The sequence below is a fragment of the Artemia franciscana genome, chromosome 17 (assembly GCF_032884065.1).
Source record: "Artemia franciscana chromosome 17, ASM3288406v1, whole genome shotgun sequence".
In the NCBI taxonomy this organism is placed as follows: Eukaryota; Metazoa; Arthropoda; class Branchiopoda; order Anostraca; family Artemiidae; genus Artemia; species Artemia franciscana.
Window position 1 is genome coordinate 26097521 of NC_088879.1, and position 16891 is coordinate 26114411.

Genomic DNA, 16891 nt, shown 5'->3' on the forward strand with positions numbered 1-16891 from the left:
TATCTTGGACTTGTGCTTATAATTCCTACCAAGTTTCATCCTGATCTCTCCACTCTAAGCGTTTTCCAAGATTTCCGGCTCCCACCCCCCAACTCCCCCAATCCGGCTCCCACCCCCAACTCCCCCAACTACAATGTATCCGGTCGGGATTTAAAATAAGAGATCTAAGTTACGAGGTCCTTCTAAATATGAAATTTCATTAAGATCCGATCGCTCCTTCGTAAGTTAAATATACCTCATTTTTCCAAATTTTCAGAATTAACCCTCCCCCCAACTCATCCAAAGAGAGCGATCCGCTCCGGTTATGTCAATCACGTATCTAGGACTTGTGCTTATTTTTCCCACTAAGTCTAATCCCGATCCCTCCACTCTAAGCGTTTTCCAAGATTTTAGGTTTCCCCCTCCAACTCAACCCAAATGTCACCGGATCCGGTCGAGATTTAAAATAAGAGCCCTGAGACACGATATCCTTCTAAATATCAAATTTCATTAGGATCTGATCACCCGTTCGTAAGTTAAAAATACCTCATTTTTCTCATTTATGCGAATTAGCCGTCCTCCCACTACCCCCCCCCGGATGACTGAATTGGGGAAGCGACTATTTCAAATTTAATCTGGTCTGATCCCTGATACACCTGCAAAATTTCATCGTCCTAGCTCATCTGGAAGTGCCCAAACTAGCAAAACTGGGACAGACAGACCGACAGAATTTGCAATCGCTATATGTCACTTAGTAAATACCAAGTGCCATAAAAATTTGATATTCGGCTCGGAATCATTATTAAGAAAGAGAATTGTCCTGAAAAAATTTGATTTATAAAAAACTAATCGTGGAAATATGATAAGATTGCATTCACCAAAATTAGTACAAAAATCCTCAGCGGTGTATCTAGCACTTTATACAATTTAATGAAAAAATATATGCAGCCTCTCAATACATAAACATAACTATATTTTGTGACTGATTTGTATTGAGGAGATGAGGAATTCTGAAATAATTTTGTACCGCATATTGCTGAAGCAACATGTGGTTAGTTCAAATGGTGTGAATTTCTACTTTTTTCATCCATTTTATTAGAGAATGTTTGAAAAAAATCAATACCATTCCACTGATTTAAACTGAGAATTCAGACACCCATCTATAGCTAGCTAAAAAAAAATAAACACATAATTATCTCCTTCTTTTATAAACAATTTCTTGAAAATCAATTTTTCTTAACTGATTACTCCGACCTTTGAAGGCATATTTTTTGACCCGTATACTTAGTTCTAAGTTCATACGAAGTCTTATTAAAGGTCAGATATTTCTAAAGAGTTTTGCCTTTTTTTTATGTTTATGATGAACACAGGCGGTGATATAACACAGGGCATTAATTAGGTGAAAATACACAGCAAAGTGGCCACTATTTGCTAATCGAAATTCAAATGCGAATCAATAATATCTTTGCGATTCTCACATATTTAATTTCTATTATACAAACCCTCAAAAGAAAAACAATATTGTAAAAACCACCCCGCTTCGCAAAAAAAGCAAACCCAAATTTTATGAGAGCCCGAAAAAGTAATGATATCAATTTCTTCGGTTCTGTGCCATACCAAGACTCGAAAAGAAATCTTTGACGGGAAAAAGAAGTTTCAATATTAAGTTTTTTCAGCCCTTTTGTGTTGTGACAGTTCAGTCCTGAAATACTATTTTAACAGTTAAAAACTTTATGGTTTTAAGTTTTCCCTCCTTTTTAATACGAAATCAAGATTTTCTGGCTTCCCCTGATAAACCTAAATTTAATTAAATACTTTTAGGCAGTATGCGTCATCAGTAAAATCTAACAGATACTACATAAAGTATCTGAAACTTTTTTTCATACTTGTTTGGAAAAAGAAACGCTCTTAACAAAAAAAAACAAGTTTTTTTAACTGAAAGTAAGGAGCGACATTAAAACTTAAAACGAACAGAAATTACTTCGTATATGAAAGAGGCTGCTTCCTCATCAACGCCCCACTCTTTACGCTAAAGTTTGACTCTGGCTCTCAATTCTTCTTTTTAAAACAGTAAAAAACATTAGCATAAAGAGCGGGGCGTTGATGAGGAAGCAGCCTCTTTCATATACGAATTAATTTCTGTTCGTTTTAAGTTTTAATGTCGCTTCTTACTTTCAGTTAAAAAAACTTGTTTTTTTTTATTTAATTTCTGAACGTTTTTGAATCAATGCATGTTTTGATTTTGGCTCTCCGCAGAGGAATAATTAAAACGAAATTTGCATTTTTTTTTTTTTGGCTAAATGGCTTTCTCATAATTTTGATCGAATGATTTTGAGAAAAAAGAGCGGGGGAGGAAGCCTAGTTGCCCTCCGATTTTTTGGTCAATTAAAAAGGCAACTAGAACTTTTAATTTTTTACGAATATTTTTATTAGTAAAAGATTTACGTAACTTATAAATTAGCTTACGTAAAGAACTTTTGTACTCTCATATTTTTATTACATATATGAGGGGGTTCGCCCCCTTGTCAGATCCTCGCTCTTTACACTAAAGCTTAAATTTCGTCCCAATTCATTAAGAATGAACCCAGAATCACAAAAGCCGTAGAATAAATAGTTGAAATTACTAAAAATACTTTAACGTAAAGAGCGAGGTATTAGGAGGAGGTGAGCCCCTCAAATGGGTAATAATTTCTGTTTGTTTTAAGTTTTAATGCTGTTCCTTACTTCCAGCTGAAAGAACTTTTTCATATTTATTTTTTCATTGTGTTTTTAAATAATGCTAGTAAATCCTGCGCTCCCTTCATGGAGATTTCCTTCCCCCATGACAAACTATCGATGTAAAGTTCCCCCAGCATATCCCCCTCTTCTCAACCCCTCCCCCAACCAAAAAAATCCTCCTGAAAACGCCTGTACACTTCCCAATAACCATTACTATATGTAAGCATTGGTCAAAGTTTGTAACTTGTTGCCCCTCCCATGGGGACTGTGGGGGAGTAAGTCGTCCCCAAAGACATAGTTATAAGGTTTTTCGACTACGCTGAATAAAATGGCTATCTCAGAATTTTGATCCGTTAACTTTGGTAAAATAACTAGCGTGGGAGGGGGCCTAGGTGCCCTCCAATTTTTTTGGTCACTTAAAAAGGGCACTAGAACTTTTCATTTCCGTTAGAATGAGCCCTCTTGCAACATTCTAGGACAACTGGGCCGATACGATCACCCCTGGAAAAAAAAAAAAAAATAAATAAATAAACACGCATCCGTGATCTGCCTTCTGGCAAAAAATACAAAATTCCACATTTTTGTACATAGGAGCTTGAAACTTCTACAGTAGGGTTCTCTGATACGCTGAATCAGATGGTCTGATTTTCGTTAAGATTCTATGACTTCTAGGGGGCGTTTCCCCCTATTTTCTAAAATAACGCAAATTTTCTCAGGCTCGTAACTTTTGATGGGTAAGACTAAACTTGATGAAACTTATATATTTAAAATCAGCATTAAAATGCGATTTTTTTGATGTAGGTATTGGTATCAACATTCCATTTTTAGAGTTTTGGTTACTATTGAGCCGGGTCGCTCCTCACTACAGTTCGTTACCACGAACTGTTTGAAAAAAATATTTATAACTCCACTACTAAAAACCAACTACAACAAATAACGCAAAAGTATTACATCGTCTCAACTCCAACCAGAGTAAGCAGTCCCAACCCTAAATCCATCACTACGTTAGTGGAGGGGGGGGGTTGCACCCTTACCTGGATCCACCACTGACTCTAAGCAGTGTCCACTGATAGCTACAACTTTTTAGAATATTTATGGCAATTTTTGGTCTCGAGTTATTTTGACACGTTTCGACCCATAAATTGGTTTAGTGACTTTGACAACTGCTGATTACAACATTGAAAAGACAAATTCATACATTAAAGCGGATCAGAGGTCGAGATGATCTTGATGAACAGTTTAAATGTATGTACAGTTTAAATGTACATACATTTATGCATTAACTTTGTCTTAGTGATATAAAAAGTTTCACAACTAAAATTCGAGCCTAAATTTCAAACAAATACCTTTTTTCTGCATTTTTAGTCAAACATACCTTTTCTTGATATTTTCCTAAAAAAAAGAGGTGAAAATACCAGGGATGCTGGTAAAAGTTTGTTTTAGCACAAATATGTCAAGTCACCACAGGGATAGCGAGGATACGATCCTGTCTTCAAGAGAGAAGCACAACTAAACAAACACAGAGTTCTCATTGCCCCCTTCTAAAGTTTATAAAAATATATTTTCCCCTTGACTGTATAAAAATACATCCCCCCCGCCTATATTTTCGCAAATTGGCACTACTGGTACTTATTGTAACTCAAACTTGCCAAACAAAGGGCATAGCTTTTGGGTTATCGATTAAAGGAAAGGAACTTACAACAAATTTTTATAATGTTGAGGACGTAATGAGTGTTTTGGGTATTGAGTATACAGCAAAAGAATAGTATTTGTTTATCGATGGTTCGACACTAAGTTTATAGGTTATACTTTTGCATTTCGGCGATAAACTTCCTTTTAAAATATTAAGTTGATCTTTTATCATGAAAGAGTCGTATGAAACTATTAAATCTATCATGGAAACCTTCAATACAGCAGACATAAATGGAAAATTCACTGATTTGAAGGTAATTGCCCTAATTTTAGGATTGTAACAAGGGTATTGAAAAAAAAACTTGTTTTATAGGTGAGCTGGGCAGCAGCGATTAGAAGAATCATTACGTTCTGAAAAAACAGGCCAAAACAGAATCTCATATTCTGAAACAAAAGACTGACAGAAAGATTTAGAGTTTCAGGAAGATCAATGTTGAAATGGTTCGTATCTTTCAATTTTCTTGGAAACCACTCATCAAGTGACTGTAAAAGCACTATCGTGGAGCTCCTATCTTCTTATAAGGCTTTGGTCGGTATTAAGTCCACTAATAATATATTTTCTATATTCACATCCAATGCATGAAGCGAAGGATGATTTAAATCAACCTGCTGCTTCACAAGGACAACAACCTCGGTTAGAAGACAAGCGACAATCAGAATCAATACATAAAAACCTGGTGCATAGCCGTGCCGGGGACAGGCGGAGAAGCCAATGCTCTCATGGTGTCATTAACGCAAATACGGTAATTACTAAAAAGTTCAAAATAACTTTGAGGTATGGAGTTCAGTAAAAATATTAACTTCTATCTTCACCATAAGTATTTCTAATTAACCCCATCTACTTTCAGGTAGATGCTAGAAAATACAAAGACGCTAGATAATAAGGGTTTCCAGATCAATTCCCTTCCAGCCCCACCCCACCCCCAAAGTGGCAATTGAAAAGCTGAAGAAACTCTAGACCTCAGCTGATTTTATATAACTTTTATCTTCACCATTATTATTTCTAATTAACACCATTTACTTTCAGGTAGATGCTAAAAAATACAAAGACGCTAGATAATAAGGGTTGCAGATCAATTACCTCACAACCCCCATCCCACCCCCCAAAGTGGCAATTGAAAAGCTGAAGAAACTCTAGACCTCAGCTGATTTTATATAGCTTTTATCTTCACCATTATTATTTCTAATTAACACCATTTACTTTCAGGTAGATGCTAAAAAATACAAAGACGCTAGATAATAAGGGTTTGCAGATCAATTACCTCACAACCCCCATCCCACCCTCCAAAATGGCAATTGAAAAGCTGAAGAAACCCTAGACCTCAGCTGATTCTATAGACGCAAGCGTTGATTAAGTAAGCAAGTAAGTAAGTAAATAAATTACAATGGTAAAAACAAGTTTGTAACAAGAAAAGTGCTTACTAATACCTACATACTCTCATTTGAGCAGTATATTCATTTTGATTTGACCAGTTCTCATCTTTGTGCTACAAATACTACCACAAATTTCTTTTGTCAGGCTTAATAGGGAACATTTTCAAAACTAGTTGTTTGTAAAGTTTTACATTCTTTTTTTTTAAAAATAACAAAAAACTACAGACAAAATCAATAGAAAACAATAAAAACGAAGAAGATAAGCGAAACCAGAATCTAGATTTGAGCGCTGTCCGGAAAGAAAATTTTTCAATGATTAAGTTATATAAGGTTTAAGAACCTTAATGATATGATAAAATATAGACAATATCGGCCATGGGTGACGGTGCCCCCATCAAAAGTCCTTGGATCATGATACGTGACGTCACACTATTAATGACGTCACTCCAATAGAACATACAATGAAACTAGGTATGACGTCATCTTTAGTATAAATATACTTGCACTAAAGGGAATGGTATCAGAATGACTAGAGGTATTATATGTACAACATTTGACAAAATGCTTACAGAAATGAGCTATCAAAATTGCTATTATCCTGAGGAATCAGAATATTATCTAGATGAATACCAGCAAGATGGATACTTCTATGAGTCTTCAGCGGCACTGAAACCAGTTATTAAATTCTGCAACGGAAAGGCAGTGTGGACGAAGAAATTAGTTAAAACAGTGCCACAAGTGAGGCCATTTGTTAAAACTGTGCCAGATCTTAAAAGCAACAATATCCTTACAATGCCGATAAAGAAATTTTTGAGAAGCACTGGATATACTAGCCGAGATGTGCGTACAAATGAAAAAGAAACAAAATCAATCGATGAAAAACATGCATCTTTACACGGAAACGGTACTGACCAAGACGATAGCAAACAGGAAAACAGCGGACTCAAGCCACAAGCCGCGACAATAGATTCAAGTAAGATACTAACACAAAGCCAACCTACAAAGGAATCAAAAAACGATTCTACCGAGATTTCAGACACGAAGCAGCCATCTCAACCTGTTATAAATGCCCTCAGAGAAGAAGAAGAAACTTCTGCAGCTAAACCAGATCTTAATTGCAGGGAATCTAAAATTCTTTTGAATAATCAATCAGAGGCAAACCAAGGGCACTGTCACCAGGGTGAAGAAAGAAATTGCCAGAAAGATGACAACTGTATGTGTTGTAGTAAACAACCGAATGCATCAGCTGATAGCAAGAAAAGACCATTGAAATCAGCTATGAAGAACCCAAAAACAAAGCCAACTCAAAAACAAGACAAAAAAGTGTCCTTTAATATTTTCGTTGAGGCACAAACTGATGAAAAAGAACTTGTTACTCTTAAACTCAATTATATCTGCGGAATTCCTAAAGATGAGACTTCTGTGAGAAGTGGAGCACCATCAAAAGCTTATACCCCGCCTCACCTAAGAAGAGAAACCGGAGACGACTTAAAGCAGACTCAAATTCAGCAGAATATAGAAAGATCTAAGATCCAGTTGAAACGATCGTCAGATGAAAAAAGAGTATTTTGTCGGTATTATGAAAAAGGCTGCTGTCAGTATGGAGATAAATGTAGATACTATCATAACCCTGCACAGAAAACGGGATCACGTACATCTTATCACTTAAGAAAACATGAGGGTCAGCGACGAATTTCAAAGAACAAGGACACCTCAAATAGGTTTTCATAGGTTTCGTTGAACAGAAGGAAGTTTACCCCTGGAAATTTCACATTCGAAAGCACAAAACATGAGTCATAAATCTGATTTGGACGACTGCTGTGTTATATGTAAAACACAGAAAATTCTGACTTTGTAGAAAAATTATAAAATAAACGTTTATTTTCAGATGTCATTTTTTTATTTTTGGTTTACCAGAGTCAATTAGTAATTGGAAAAAAGTCTATCGAATTGACAGAGTCAATGATTCATCAGAAAAAAACCTAAAATGATAGAATTTCCAGTTACTTATACATAAGTTAATATGTTAGCTTTTAAGTTAGCAACAGCCAGTCAGCTATTAGGCTGATTTAAAACCGTTTAAAAGGTGCCAATCTAATGAAACTGAAATGAGGAAACCTCCCACACACAAACAAAAAAGTAAAAAGGCTGAGATATGAAACTGAGAGATGAAGAAAAAAAATCCAAACAGTAAATTATAAAGAGACCGTCAACACGTTCCACTGTAAATCAAAAATAAAAAGTGCCCATTAGAACTTTAATTAAAGCACTTGTCAAAGGAAAATTAGTGTAACAAGCAATTGTAAAATTACTATAATTAATAAAAACTGTTATTCAGTAAGAAACAAAATAACGTTACAGTAGGAATCGCCAACATACAGTACTTAATATTGATATGTTCTGTGACCAAATTTTAGGTTTTTCTGGCGGTTTTTGCTTTTTGAGAATTAACCTTTATTCACCAAACTAAGTGTTAATTGCCAGGAATCTAGTTATAAATTGAACAATCTATCAGAGGCAAGACAAAGGCTATGTCACCCTTACAAAAATTACAATTGCCTGTATCGTATAAGTAAGAAAAAAGCGAACAAATAAAAAAATCAAAAAAAAGTTTCCTTTCCTAAATAAAAGCTCGTAAACAACCATTAGACACAACAGAATCTGAAATTTCACGGGTGAAAAAAGAGATCTGACACATTAATCAAAAAAGTGGTATCTATCTATGCAATATATAGCATGTATAGACTTTGAAATTCATGATGCTTTTTAGATGCAGGACAAACTACGAGAAATTTGTTTTTGTAAGGCTTAAAACTTAAAAACAACTGTTTTTTGAAATCTTAGAACTTCTTTATGAACTGTGATTCTTTTCCTTAAAAGACACGGTCACAAATGGATCACTCTAAGCAGGGGCAGATCCAGGATTTTTCTTAGCGGGGGTACATAATAGGTTACTCCGATAAACTTGCGAAGAAAGAAATACCAGCAATTCAAAAGGAGCCTCAACAATTATACGTCGTAGGTAGGTAGTGAGTGCCTTTTGGATTTAAGCACGCCCATAGCCACTACTCTTTTCTCCCTTTAGTGATTTAGAATAACAAAGAAGTTTAACGGCGATTCCCCCAAGACAAAGGTGTTAATAATTTTCTCCAAGACGCAGGTGCTTGTTACGCAATACGGAATGTTATCTAAAACATGCAGGTGACTTTTACGTTATAGGGAATGTTTACCTGTGCTAAGAATGACACAATCACGCTTGACTTGGTATATTTATAGGGAATGACGTAATCTCGCGTGACATGCTAGACTTCAGGGGCATGTGGGTGTTGAGTAATGGCAGCAAACACATGGTTGTAATCTAATGATGGCCCACACGTAACTGTTACGTAATGACGGTGGTGAGGTGGGATATTACGTAATGGCAGCGCACACGTGACTATTACGTAATAACAGCGCACACTTTGGATGTTACGTAATGGTGGTGCCCACGTGGGATGTTACGTAACGACAATACAAATGTGGGATATCACGTAATGAAGACGCAAACGTGGGTGTTATGCAATGATAGAACTCGAGTGGGTGTTATATTACGACGATGCACACGTTGGTGCTACATAATTGCAGCACACACTTGAGTGTTATGTAATGGTGGCACATACATGACTGTTACGTAATGACGGGGAACACATGGGATGTTATATAATACTATAGTACACCTGTATGTTATGTAATAGGAAATGTTTACTGTGTTAAGGATGAGGTATTCTCGCGTGACTTATTTCTTTAGGACCCGTGGGGATTTCCCGCTTGTAACTGAGGAGGACATAATGAGTGTTGCGTAATGGCAGCGGATACGTGTGATGTTACATAATGACAATGCACACGTGGGTGTTACGTAATGACGGCGCAAACGTGGGTGTGCGCCGAATCAGGTCACCTTGTCCAAGAGTTTCAGGTCACCATGGCAAACTATGAATCGTACACGGCACCCTCTGGCACACTTCATCACTCCTAAGTCATTTTTCAGATATTTTCATGATAAAAATATGCCTAAGTCCATTCATTTGTGTTTTAGCACTCCATCCCCGACGTGATGCCCCCAATGAACACTCACGCCACTGTGGTAAAATATGGAGGGCACACGAGACCCACTCACACCCCTACTTCTACGAAATTCTTTTCAGGTTTTTCCTGTTAAAAATATGGTTTAAATCCATTTGTTCGTGTTTTTGCAAGCCAGCCCTCCGTGATCCGCCATGCCATTTTACGACAACGTGCAACACTGTGACTCTCTGGCACCCCTCATCCTTTCTAAGACATGTTCCAGATATTTTCTTGTTAAAAATCATACTTTAAATCCATGTTTTTAAATAGTTCATTTTTTTACAGCCAATCCTACGTGATACACCATGACATTCCACATCAACGTGCCAGAGTATGACTGGCCCTCTGGCGCACACTATCATACATAAGACACTTTTTGGGCATTTTTCTGCAAGAATATCCGTTTACATAAGAATCGATTGTTTAAACTTAATGAAAAACCCCCGACAGCGATTCTTCTAACGACTCCAGGCAATTAAGGTCAGCGTGGCACGATGCACCAGCTGGACGACACCCTTTGGGGCACATTATCAAACTTAAGGGGTTTTCAACCTTTTTCCCATAAAAATAACTTTATAAACTAAAAATGACCATTATTTTTATTTGAACAGCGGATACTTTTCATTTATTAGTTTCGAAAAGTTATAGCTTTTTAGATTTTAACTTAAAAAAGTAGTTTTTATTTTTTATTTTACACTTTATAGTCTTACAGATTTTAACTTTAGGGGTTAGGTCCTAAAGTTACTTTTTTATCCTTTAAAATTCTTATTTAAAACTTCCGTAAACTTCCATTTTTAAGTTTTAATTTTAAGGTTTTACAAAATTTCTTCGCATTAAATTTTCAGTTTTAAACTTAATTACAAAGTTTCAATTTTTAAACTATTTTTAGAAATTTTAGTGATATATTATCATTTCTAAAATTTCAATATTTTTTTTTAAATTTTTCGTTTTAAACTTTAATTTTTAAATTTTTAATTTTTAAATTATCAGCGGTAAATTCTAGGTTTAATTTTTTCTTAATTTAAAAGATAGTTTTTAAAGTTTTCTTATTAATAAAGTTTTACGCTCAAAGTTTTAAAGTTTTATTTTTAAAGGTTTTGTTTTAAAATTTTTGCTTAATGGTTTTAGGCATAAAGTTTTTGTTTTCAAACAGTCAGATTTCAAGTTTAGATCCTAGTTATTTTAATTTTAAAGTTCTGGTTTTAAAAGATTTTATTTTAAAGCTTATCGTTTTAAAGATTTTAGTTTTAAAGTTTAGATCTTAAAATTTCTTTGAATTTTAAAGTTTTTGTTTTTTCTAAGGTTTTACCTTTAAAGATTTGAATTTGAATTTTTACTTTTAAAAGTTTTTAGTTTTAAAGTAATAGTTTAAAAAGTTTTTGGTTTGAAGGTTTTCGTTTTAAAGTAAGCTTTAATGCTAATGTTTTCTTTTTCTTAAGTATTACTTTTAAACTTTTATTTTGAAGTTTTAGTTTTAAAGTTTAGTTTTATAATTTTAGTTTCAAAGGTTTTAATAGGTTTTAAAAGCATTGGTTTTAAGGTTTTAGTCACAAAGTTTTCTGGATTCAAATTACAAGTTTTAAAGTTTAGGTCTTAATGTTTTTCATTTTAGAAGTTTTAACTTGAAATTTTTTCCAAAAGTTTCAGTATTAAAAGCTATAAATCATTAGTTCTAAAGTTTAGGCCTTAGTTCTTTTTTTTTAATGGAAAAAGTTTGAAGTTAAATTTTTTCAGATTTAATATGAGTTACAGTTTTAAAAGTTTAGTTTTAACAGTTTTATTTTTAAAGCTATTGTAAAACAAAAGCTTCAAAACTGACAATTTCAAACTAGAACTTATAAAAATAACTTTAAAATTGCAACTGTAAAATCAAAACTTTAAAACTGAAAATTTAATGCAAAAAAACATTCGTAAAGCCTTAAACTAAAACTGCAAAACCAAAACTTCAAAATAAAAGTTTGTAACAGAAATTTTAAATGCCATAAGGATAGAAATATTAAAACTAAAACTTTAAATCTAAAACCTTAAAACCAAAAGATTTTAAAAACTAATTGCTTGAAAAATAATACTCTTAAAACTCAAACTTTAATTTTAAATCTAAAAAAAAATTAAATTCAAAATTTTCAAATTAAAAAAAAAGAACCAAAGCCACAACTTTAAAACTAAAAATATAAAACTATAAAAACTAAAATTTTAATGCTGAAACTGTTCAAGTACAAAAAATGGTCATTTTTACTTTATAAATTTATTTTGTGGGGAAAAGGTTGAATAAACCTTAGGTGTGACAATGTGCACCAGAGAGTAATATCAGTCTGGTGCATTGTGCCATGCTAGCCTCGATTGCCTGGAATCATCTCAAGAATCGCTCTTGGGGGGTTTTCATTAAGTTTAAACGATCGATTCTAGTATAAACGGATATTTTTGCAGGAAAATACCAGAAAATGCCACATATGTGTGATATTGCTTACAAAAGTGACCTTATGTCAGCCATTGAGGGTCACAGGCTGCTCCGACCTTTGAAGGAATATTTTGACTCGTATACTTAGTTCTAAGTGCATACGAACCCTTATTAAAGGTCAGATATTTCTAAAGAGTTTGGCCTTTTTTTAAAGTTTATGATGAACACAGGCGGTGATATAACACAGGGCATTAATTAGGTGAAAATACACAGCAAAGTGGCGACTATTTGCTAATCGAAATTCAAAATGCGAATCAATAGTATCTTTGCGATTCTCACATATTCTATTTCTATTATACAAAAAAAAGGATACGGCATTAGACTTTAAAGTCCGTACCGGCGGTGCGGACTATTATCTATTATACAAATCCTCAAAAAAACAGCAATATTGTAAAAACCACCCCGCTTTGCAAAAAGTAATGATATCAATTTCTTCGCTTCTGTGCCAAATCAAGACTCGAAAAGAAATCTTTGACGGGAAAAAGAAGTTTCACTATTAACTTTTTTCAGCCCTGTTGTGACAGTTCAGTCCAGAAATACTATTCCAACAGATTAAAAAATTTATGGTTTTAAGTTTTCCCTCCCTTTTAATACGAAATGAAGATTTTCACCTACCAGTTGGTTTCCCCTGATAAACCTAAATTTAATTAAATACTTTCAGGCAGTATGCGTCATCAGTAAAATATAACAGATACTACATAAAGTACCTAAAACTTACAACTCCACTACTAAACACCAATTACAAAAAATACCGCAAAAGTATTACATCATCTCAACCCCCAACCAGAGTAAGCGGTCCCAATCCCAAATCCATCACTACTTTAGTGGGGAGCGGGTTGCACCCTTACCTGGATTCACCACTGACTCTAAGCAGTGTCCACTGCTAGCTACGGCTTTTTAGAACATTTATAGCAATTTTTGGTCTCCAGTACTTTTGACACGTTTCGACGTGAACTATCTTTTTGAGTCACGCATTCCTTGTGATCAAACAGTTCGTGGTAACGAACTGCAGTAAGGAGCGACCCGGCTCAATAGTAACCAAAACTCTAAAAAATGGAATTTTGATATCAATAGCTACATCAAAAGAATTGCATTTTCATACTGATTTTAAATATATAAGTTTAATCAGTTTAGTCTTACCCATCGAAAGTTACGAGCCCGAGAAAATTTGCCTTATTTTAGAAAATAGGGGGAAACAACCCCTAAAGGTCATAGAATATTAACGAAAATCACACCATCAGATTCAGCGTATCAGAGAACCCTATTGTAGAAGTTTCAAGCTCCTATCTACAAAAATGTGTATTTTTTATTTTTTGCCAGAAGGCAGATCACGGATGCCTGTTTATTTGTTTTTCTTTCCAGGGGTGTATCGACTCAGTAGTCCTAGAATCTTGCGAGAGGGCTCATTCTAATGGAAATGAAAAGTTCTAGTGCCCTTTTTAAGTGACCAAAAAATTGGAGGGCACTTAAGCCCCCTCCCACGCTAATTATTTTCCCAAAGTCACCAAACCAAATTTCTGAGATAGCCATTTTATTCAGCGTAGTCAAAAAACCTTATAACTATGTCTTTGAGGACGATTTACTCCCCCACAGTCCCCGTGGGAGGGGCGACAAGTTACAAATTTTGACCAGTGCTTACATATAGTGATGGTTATTTGGAAGTGTACAGACGTTTTCAGGGGGATTTTTAGGTTATGGGGAGGTTGATAAAAGGGGGATATGTTGGGGGAACTTTCCATAGAGGAATTTGTCATGGGGAAGAAAATTTTCATGAAGGGAGCGCAGGATTTTCCAGCATTATAAAAAAAAAAATGAAAAAAATAAATATGAAAAAGTTTTTCAACTGAAAGTAAGGAGCAGCATTAAAACTTAAAACGAACAGAAATTATTACGCATATGATGGGCTCACCTCCTCCTAATACCTCGCTCTTTACGCTAAAGTATTTTTAGTAATTTCAACTATTTATTCTACGGCTTGTGTGATTCAGGGGTCATTCTTAAGAAATTGGGACAACATTTAAGCTTTAGTGTAAAGAGCGAGGGGGTGAACCTCTTCATATACGTAATAAAAACATGAGAATACAGAAGTTTGTTACGTAAGCTAATTTGTAAGTTACGTATATCTTTTACTAATAAAAGCATTCGTAAAAAATTAAAAGTTCTAGTTGCCTTTTTAAGTAACCAAAAATCGGAGGGCAACTAGGCCTCCTCCCCCGCTCTTTTTTTTCTCAAAATCATTCGATCAAAACTAAGAGAAAGCAATTTAGCCAAAAAAAAAAAAAAAAAAAAAAAAAAAAAATATGCGAATTTCGTTTGAATTATTCATCTGCGGAGAGCCAAAATCATAACATGCATTGATTCAAGAATGTTCAGACATTAAATAAAAAAAAACAATTTTTTTTAACGAAAAGTAAGGAGCGACATTAAAATTTAAAACGAACAGGAATTACTTCGTATATGAAATGGGCTGCTTCCTCATCAACGCCCCGCTCTTTACGCTAAAGGTTTTTACTCTTTTAAAAAGTAGAGTTAAGAGAAAGAGTCAAACTTTAGCGTAAAGAGCGGGGCGTTGATGAGGAAGCAGCCCCTTTCATATACGAAGTAATTTCTGTTCGTTGTAAATTTTAATGTCGCTCCTTACCTTTCATTAAATTTTTTTATTTTTTTTATTTAATTATTTGTATAGGTCAAACCATTTAGCATGTCCACTAACTATATGACATTGCTTAGTAATTATGGTGGTAAGGAAGAGCACTAACTGAGGAGTAAGATACAATCGTATATGCATAAAGACTTTAACAGTAAATACTAGTTCGTCTAGGGGTGTAAAAACAAACATATAACAAAGAGATAGAAATACACAGATGGCATTTGAAACGCAGGTTTTAAGTATAAGCAATAAAACATTAACTAATCACTGTTTCTTTTTAAAAATAGTGCTCTAATAAACAAAGTCAACTTTAACGAAATCTCAAAAAAAAAATTCTGATTAAATTGCACCTTTCATAACAATGTAGAGTATATTTCCACTTTATGAATTTCGTTATATTTTGCTTAAATTACAGAATTCACAATTTTATTCAAAAAAGTCTACTTTTCTCTTTCTACTCTCACTATATCTATTTATCTCACCATATCTATTCTATGTCTACCTAAATATTTTCCTGAACGTATATAATGGCTAGTCCAGTCAGTCTAGAGTCCTGTCAATCTAGAGCTCTTTGTTAGTATTTCCTCTTCTATTCATCGTAAAATATTCAAATAAAGACGAAAACCATAAGATAAATATGAACTCTAATAAAAATGCATGTATGTATACACTTCAAACTAAGTAGATAAAAAAAAATAATCTAGAAATTTTCAGATATTGAATTTACACGTTTAAATCTCGATATGTCTGTGGAGCAAAAAAAAAAAAAAATAAAAAATTTGATATTCGACAGACCGAAAGAATTTGCGATCGCTATATGTTACTTGGTAATTACCAAGTGTCATAAATATTTGATATTCGGCTCGGAATCAGCATTAAGTAAGAGAATTGTCCTGAAAAAATTTGATTTATTAACAACTAATTGTGGAAATATGATAAGATTGCATTCACCAAAATTAGTACAAACATCCTCAACAGTATATCTAGCAGTTTATACAATTTAATGGAAAAATATATGCAGCCTCTCAATACATAACATAACTATATTGTGTGACTGATTTGTATTGAGGAGATGAGGAATTCTGAAATAATATTGTACCACATATTGCTGAAGCAATCTGTGGTTAGTTCAAATAGTGTGAATTTCAACTTTTTTTCAACATTTTATTAGAGAATGTTTGAAAAAAACTCAATACCATTCCACTGATTTAAACTGAGCATTCAGACACCCATCTATAGCTAGCTAAAAAAAAAAAAAACACATAATTATTTGCCTTCTTTTATAAACAATTTCTTGAAAATCAATTTTTTTTAAACTGATTACTCCGACCTTTGAAGGAATATTTTTTGACTCGTATACTTAGTTCTAAGTGCATACGATCTGAGTGCATACGAACTCTTATTAAAGGTCAGATATTTCTAAAGAGTTTGGCCTTTTTTTAATGTTTATGATGAACACAGGCGGTGATATAACACAGAGCACTAATTAGGTGAAAATACACAGCAAAGTGGTCACTATTTGCTAATCGAAATTCAAAACGCGAATCAATAATATCTTTGCGATTCTGAAATATTTAATTTCTATTATACAAATCCTCCAAAAAACAGAAATATTGTAAAAACAACCCCGCTTCGCAAAAAAAGCAAACCCAAATTTTATGAGAGCCCGAAAAAGTAATAATATCAATTTCTTCGCTTCTGTGCCATACCAAGACTCGATAAGAAATCTTTGACGGGAAAAAGAAGTTTCAATATTAAGTTTTTTCAGCCCTATTGTGACAGTTCAGTGCCGAAAGACTATTTCAACAGCTTAAAAAAATTATCATTTTAGGTTTTCCCTCCTTTTTAATACGAAATGAAGATTTTCGCCTACCAGTTGGCTTCCCCTGATAAAACTAAATTTAATTAAATACTTT

The 16891-nt window shown here is 34.0% G+C and overlaps 2 protein-coding genes across 7 annotated transcripts in view; one reads left to right on the forward strand and one right to left on the reverse strand.

Annotated features, from left to right (window-relative positions):
• The window catches only part of LOC136038070 (unconventional myosin-IXAa-like), a 266020-nt gene that overhangs the window by 38958 nt on the left and 210171 nt on the right, over positions 1-16891 (reverse strand). The gene's annotated exons all lie outside the window — the stretch shown is intronic.
• LOC136038071 (uncharacterized) lies at positions 6266-7652 on the forward strand. Its single transcript, XM_065721057.1, has one exon. It carries the CDS (start codon positions 6289-6291, stop codon positions 7492-7494), a length of 1206 nt encoding a protein of 401 aa, XP_065577129.1. The 5' UTR covers positions 6266-6288; the 3' UTR covers positions 7495-7652.

Coding starts and splice junctions, on each gene's coding strand:
- LOC136038071 (XM_065721057.1), top strand. CDS start 6,289: ATGACTAGAGGTATTATATGTACAACATTTGACAAAATGCTTACAGAA.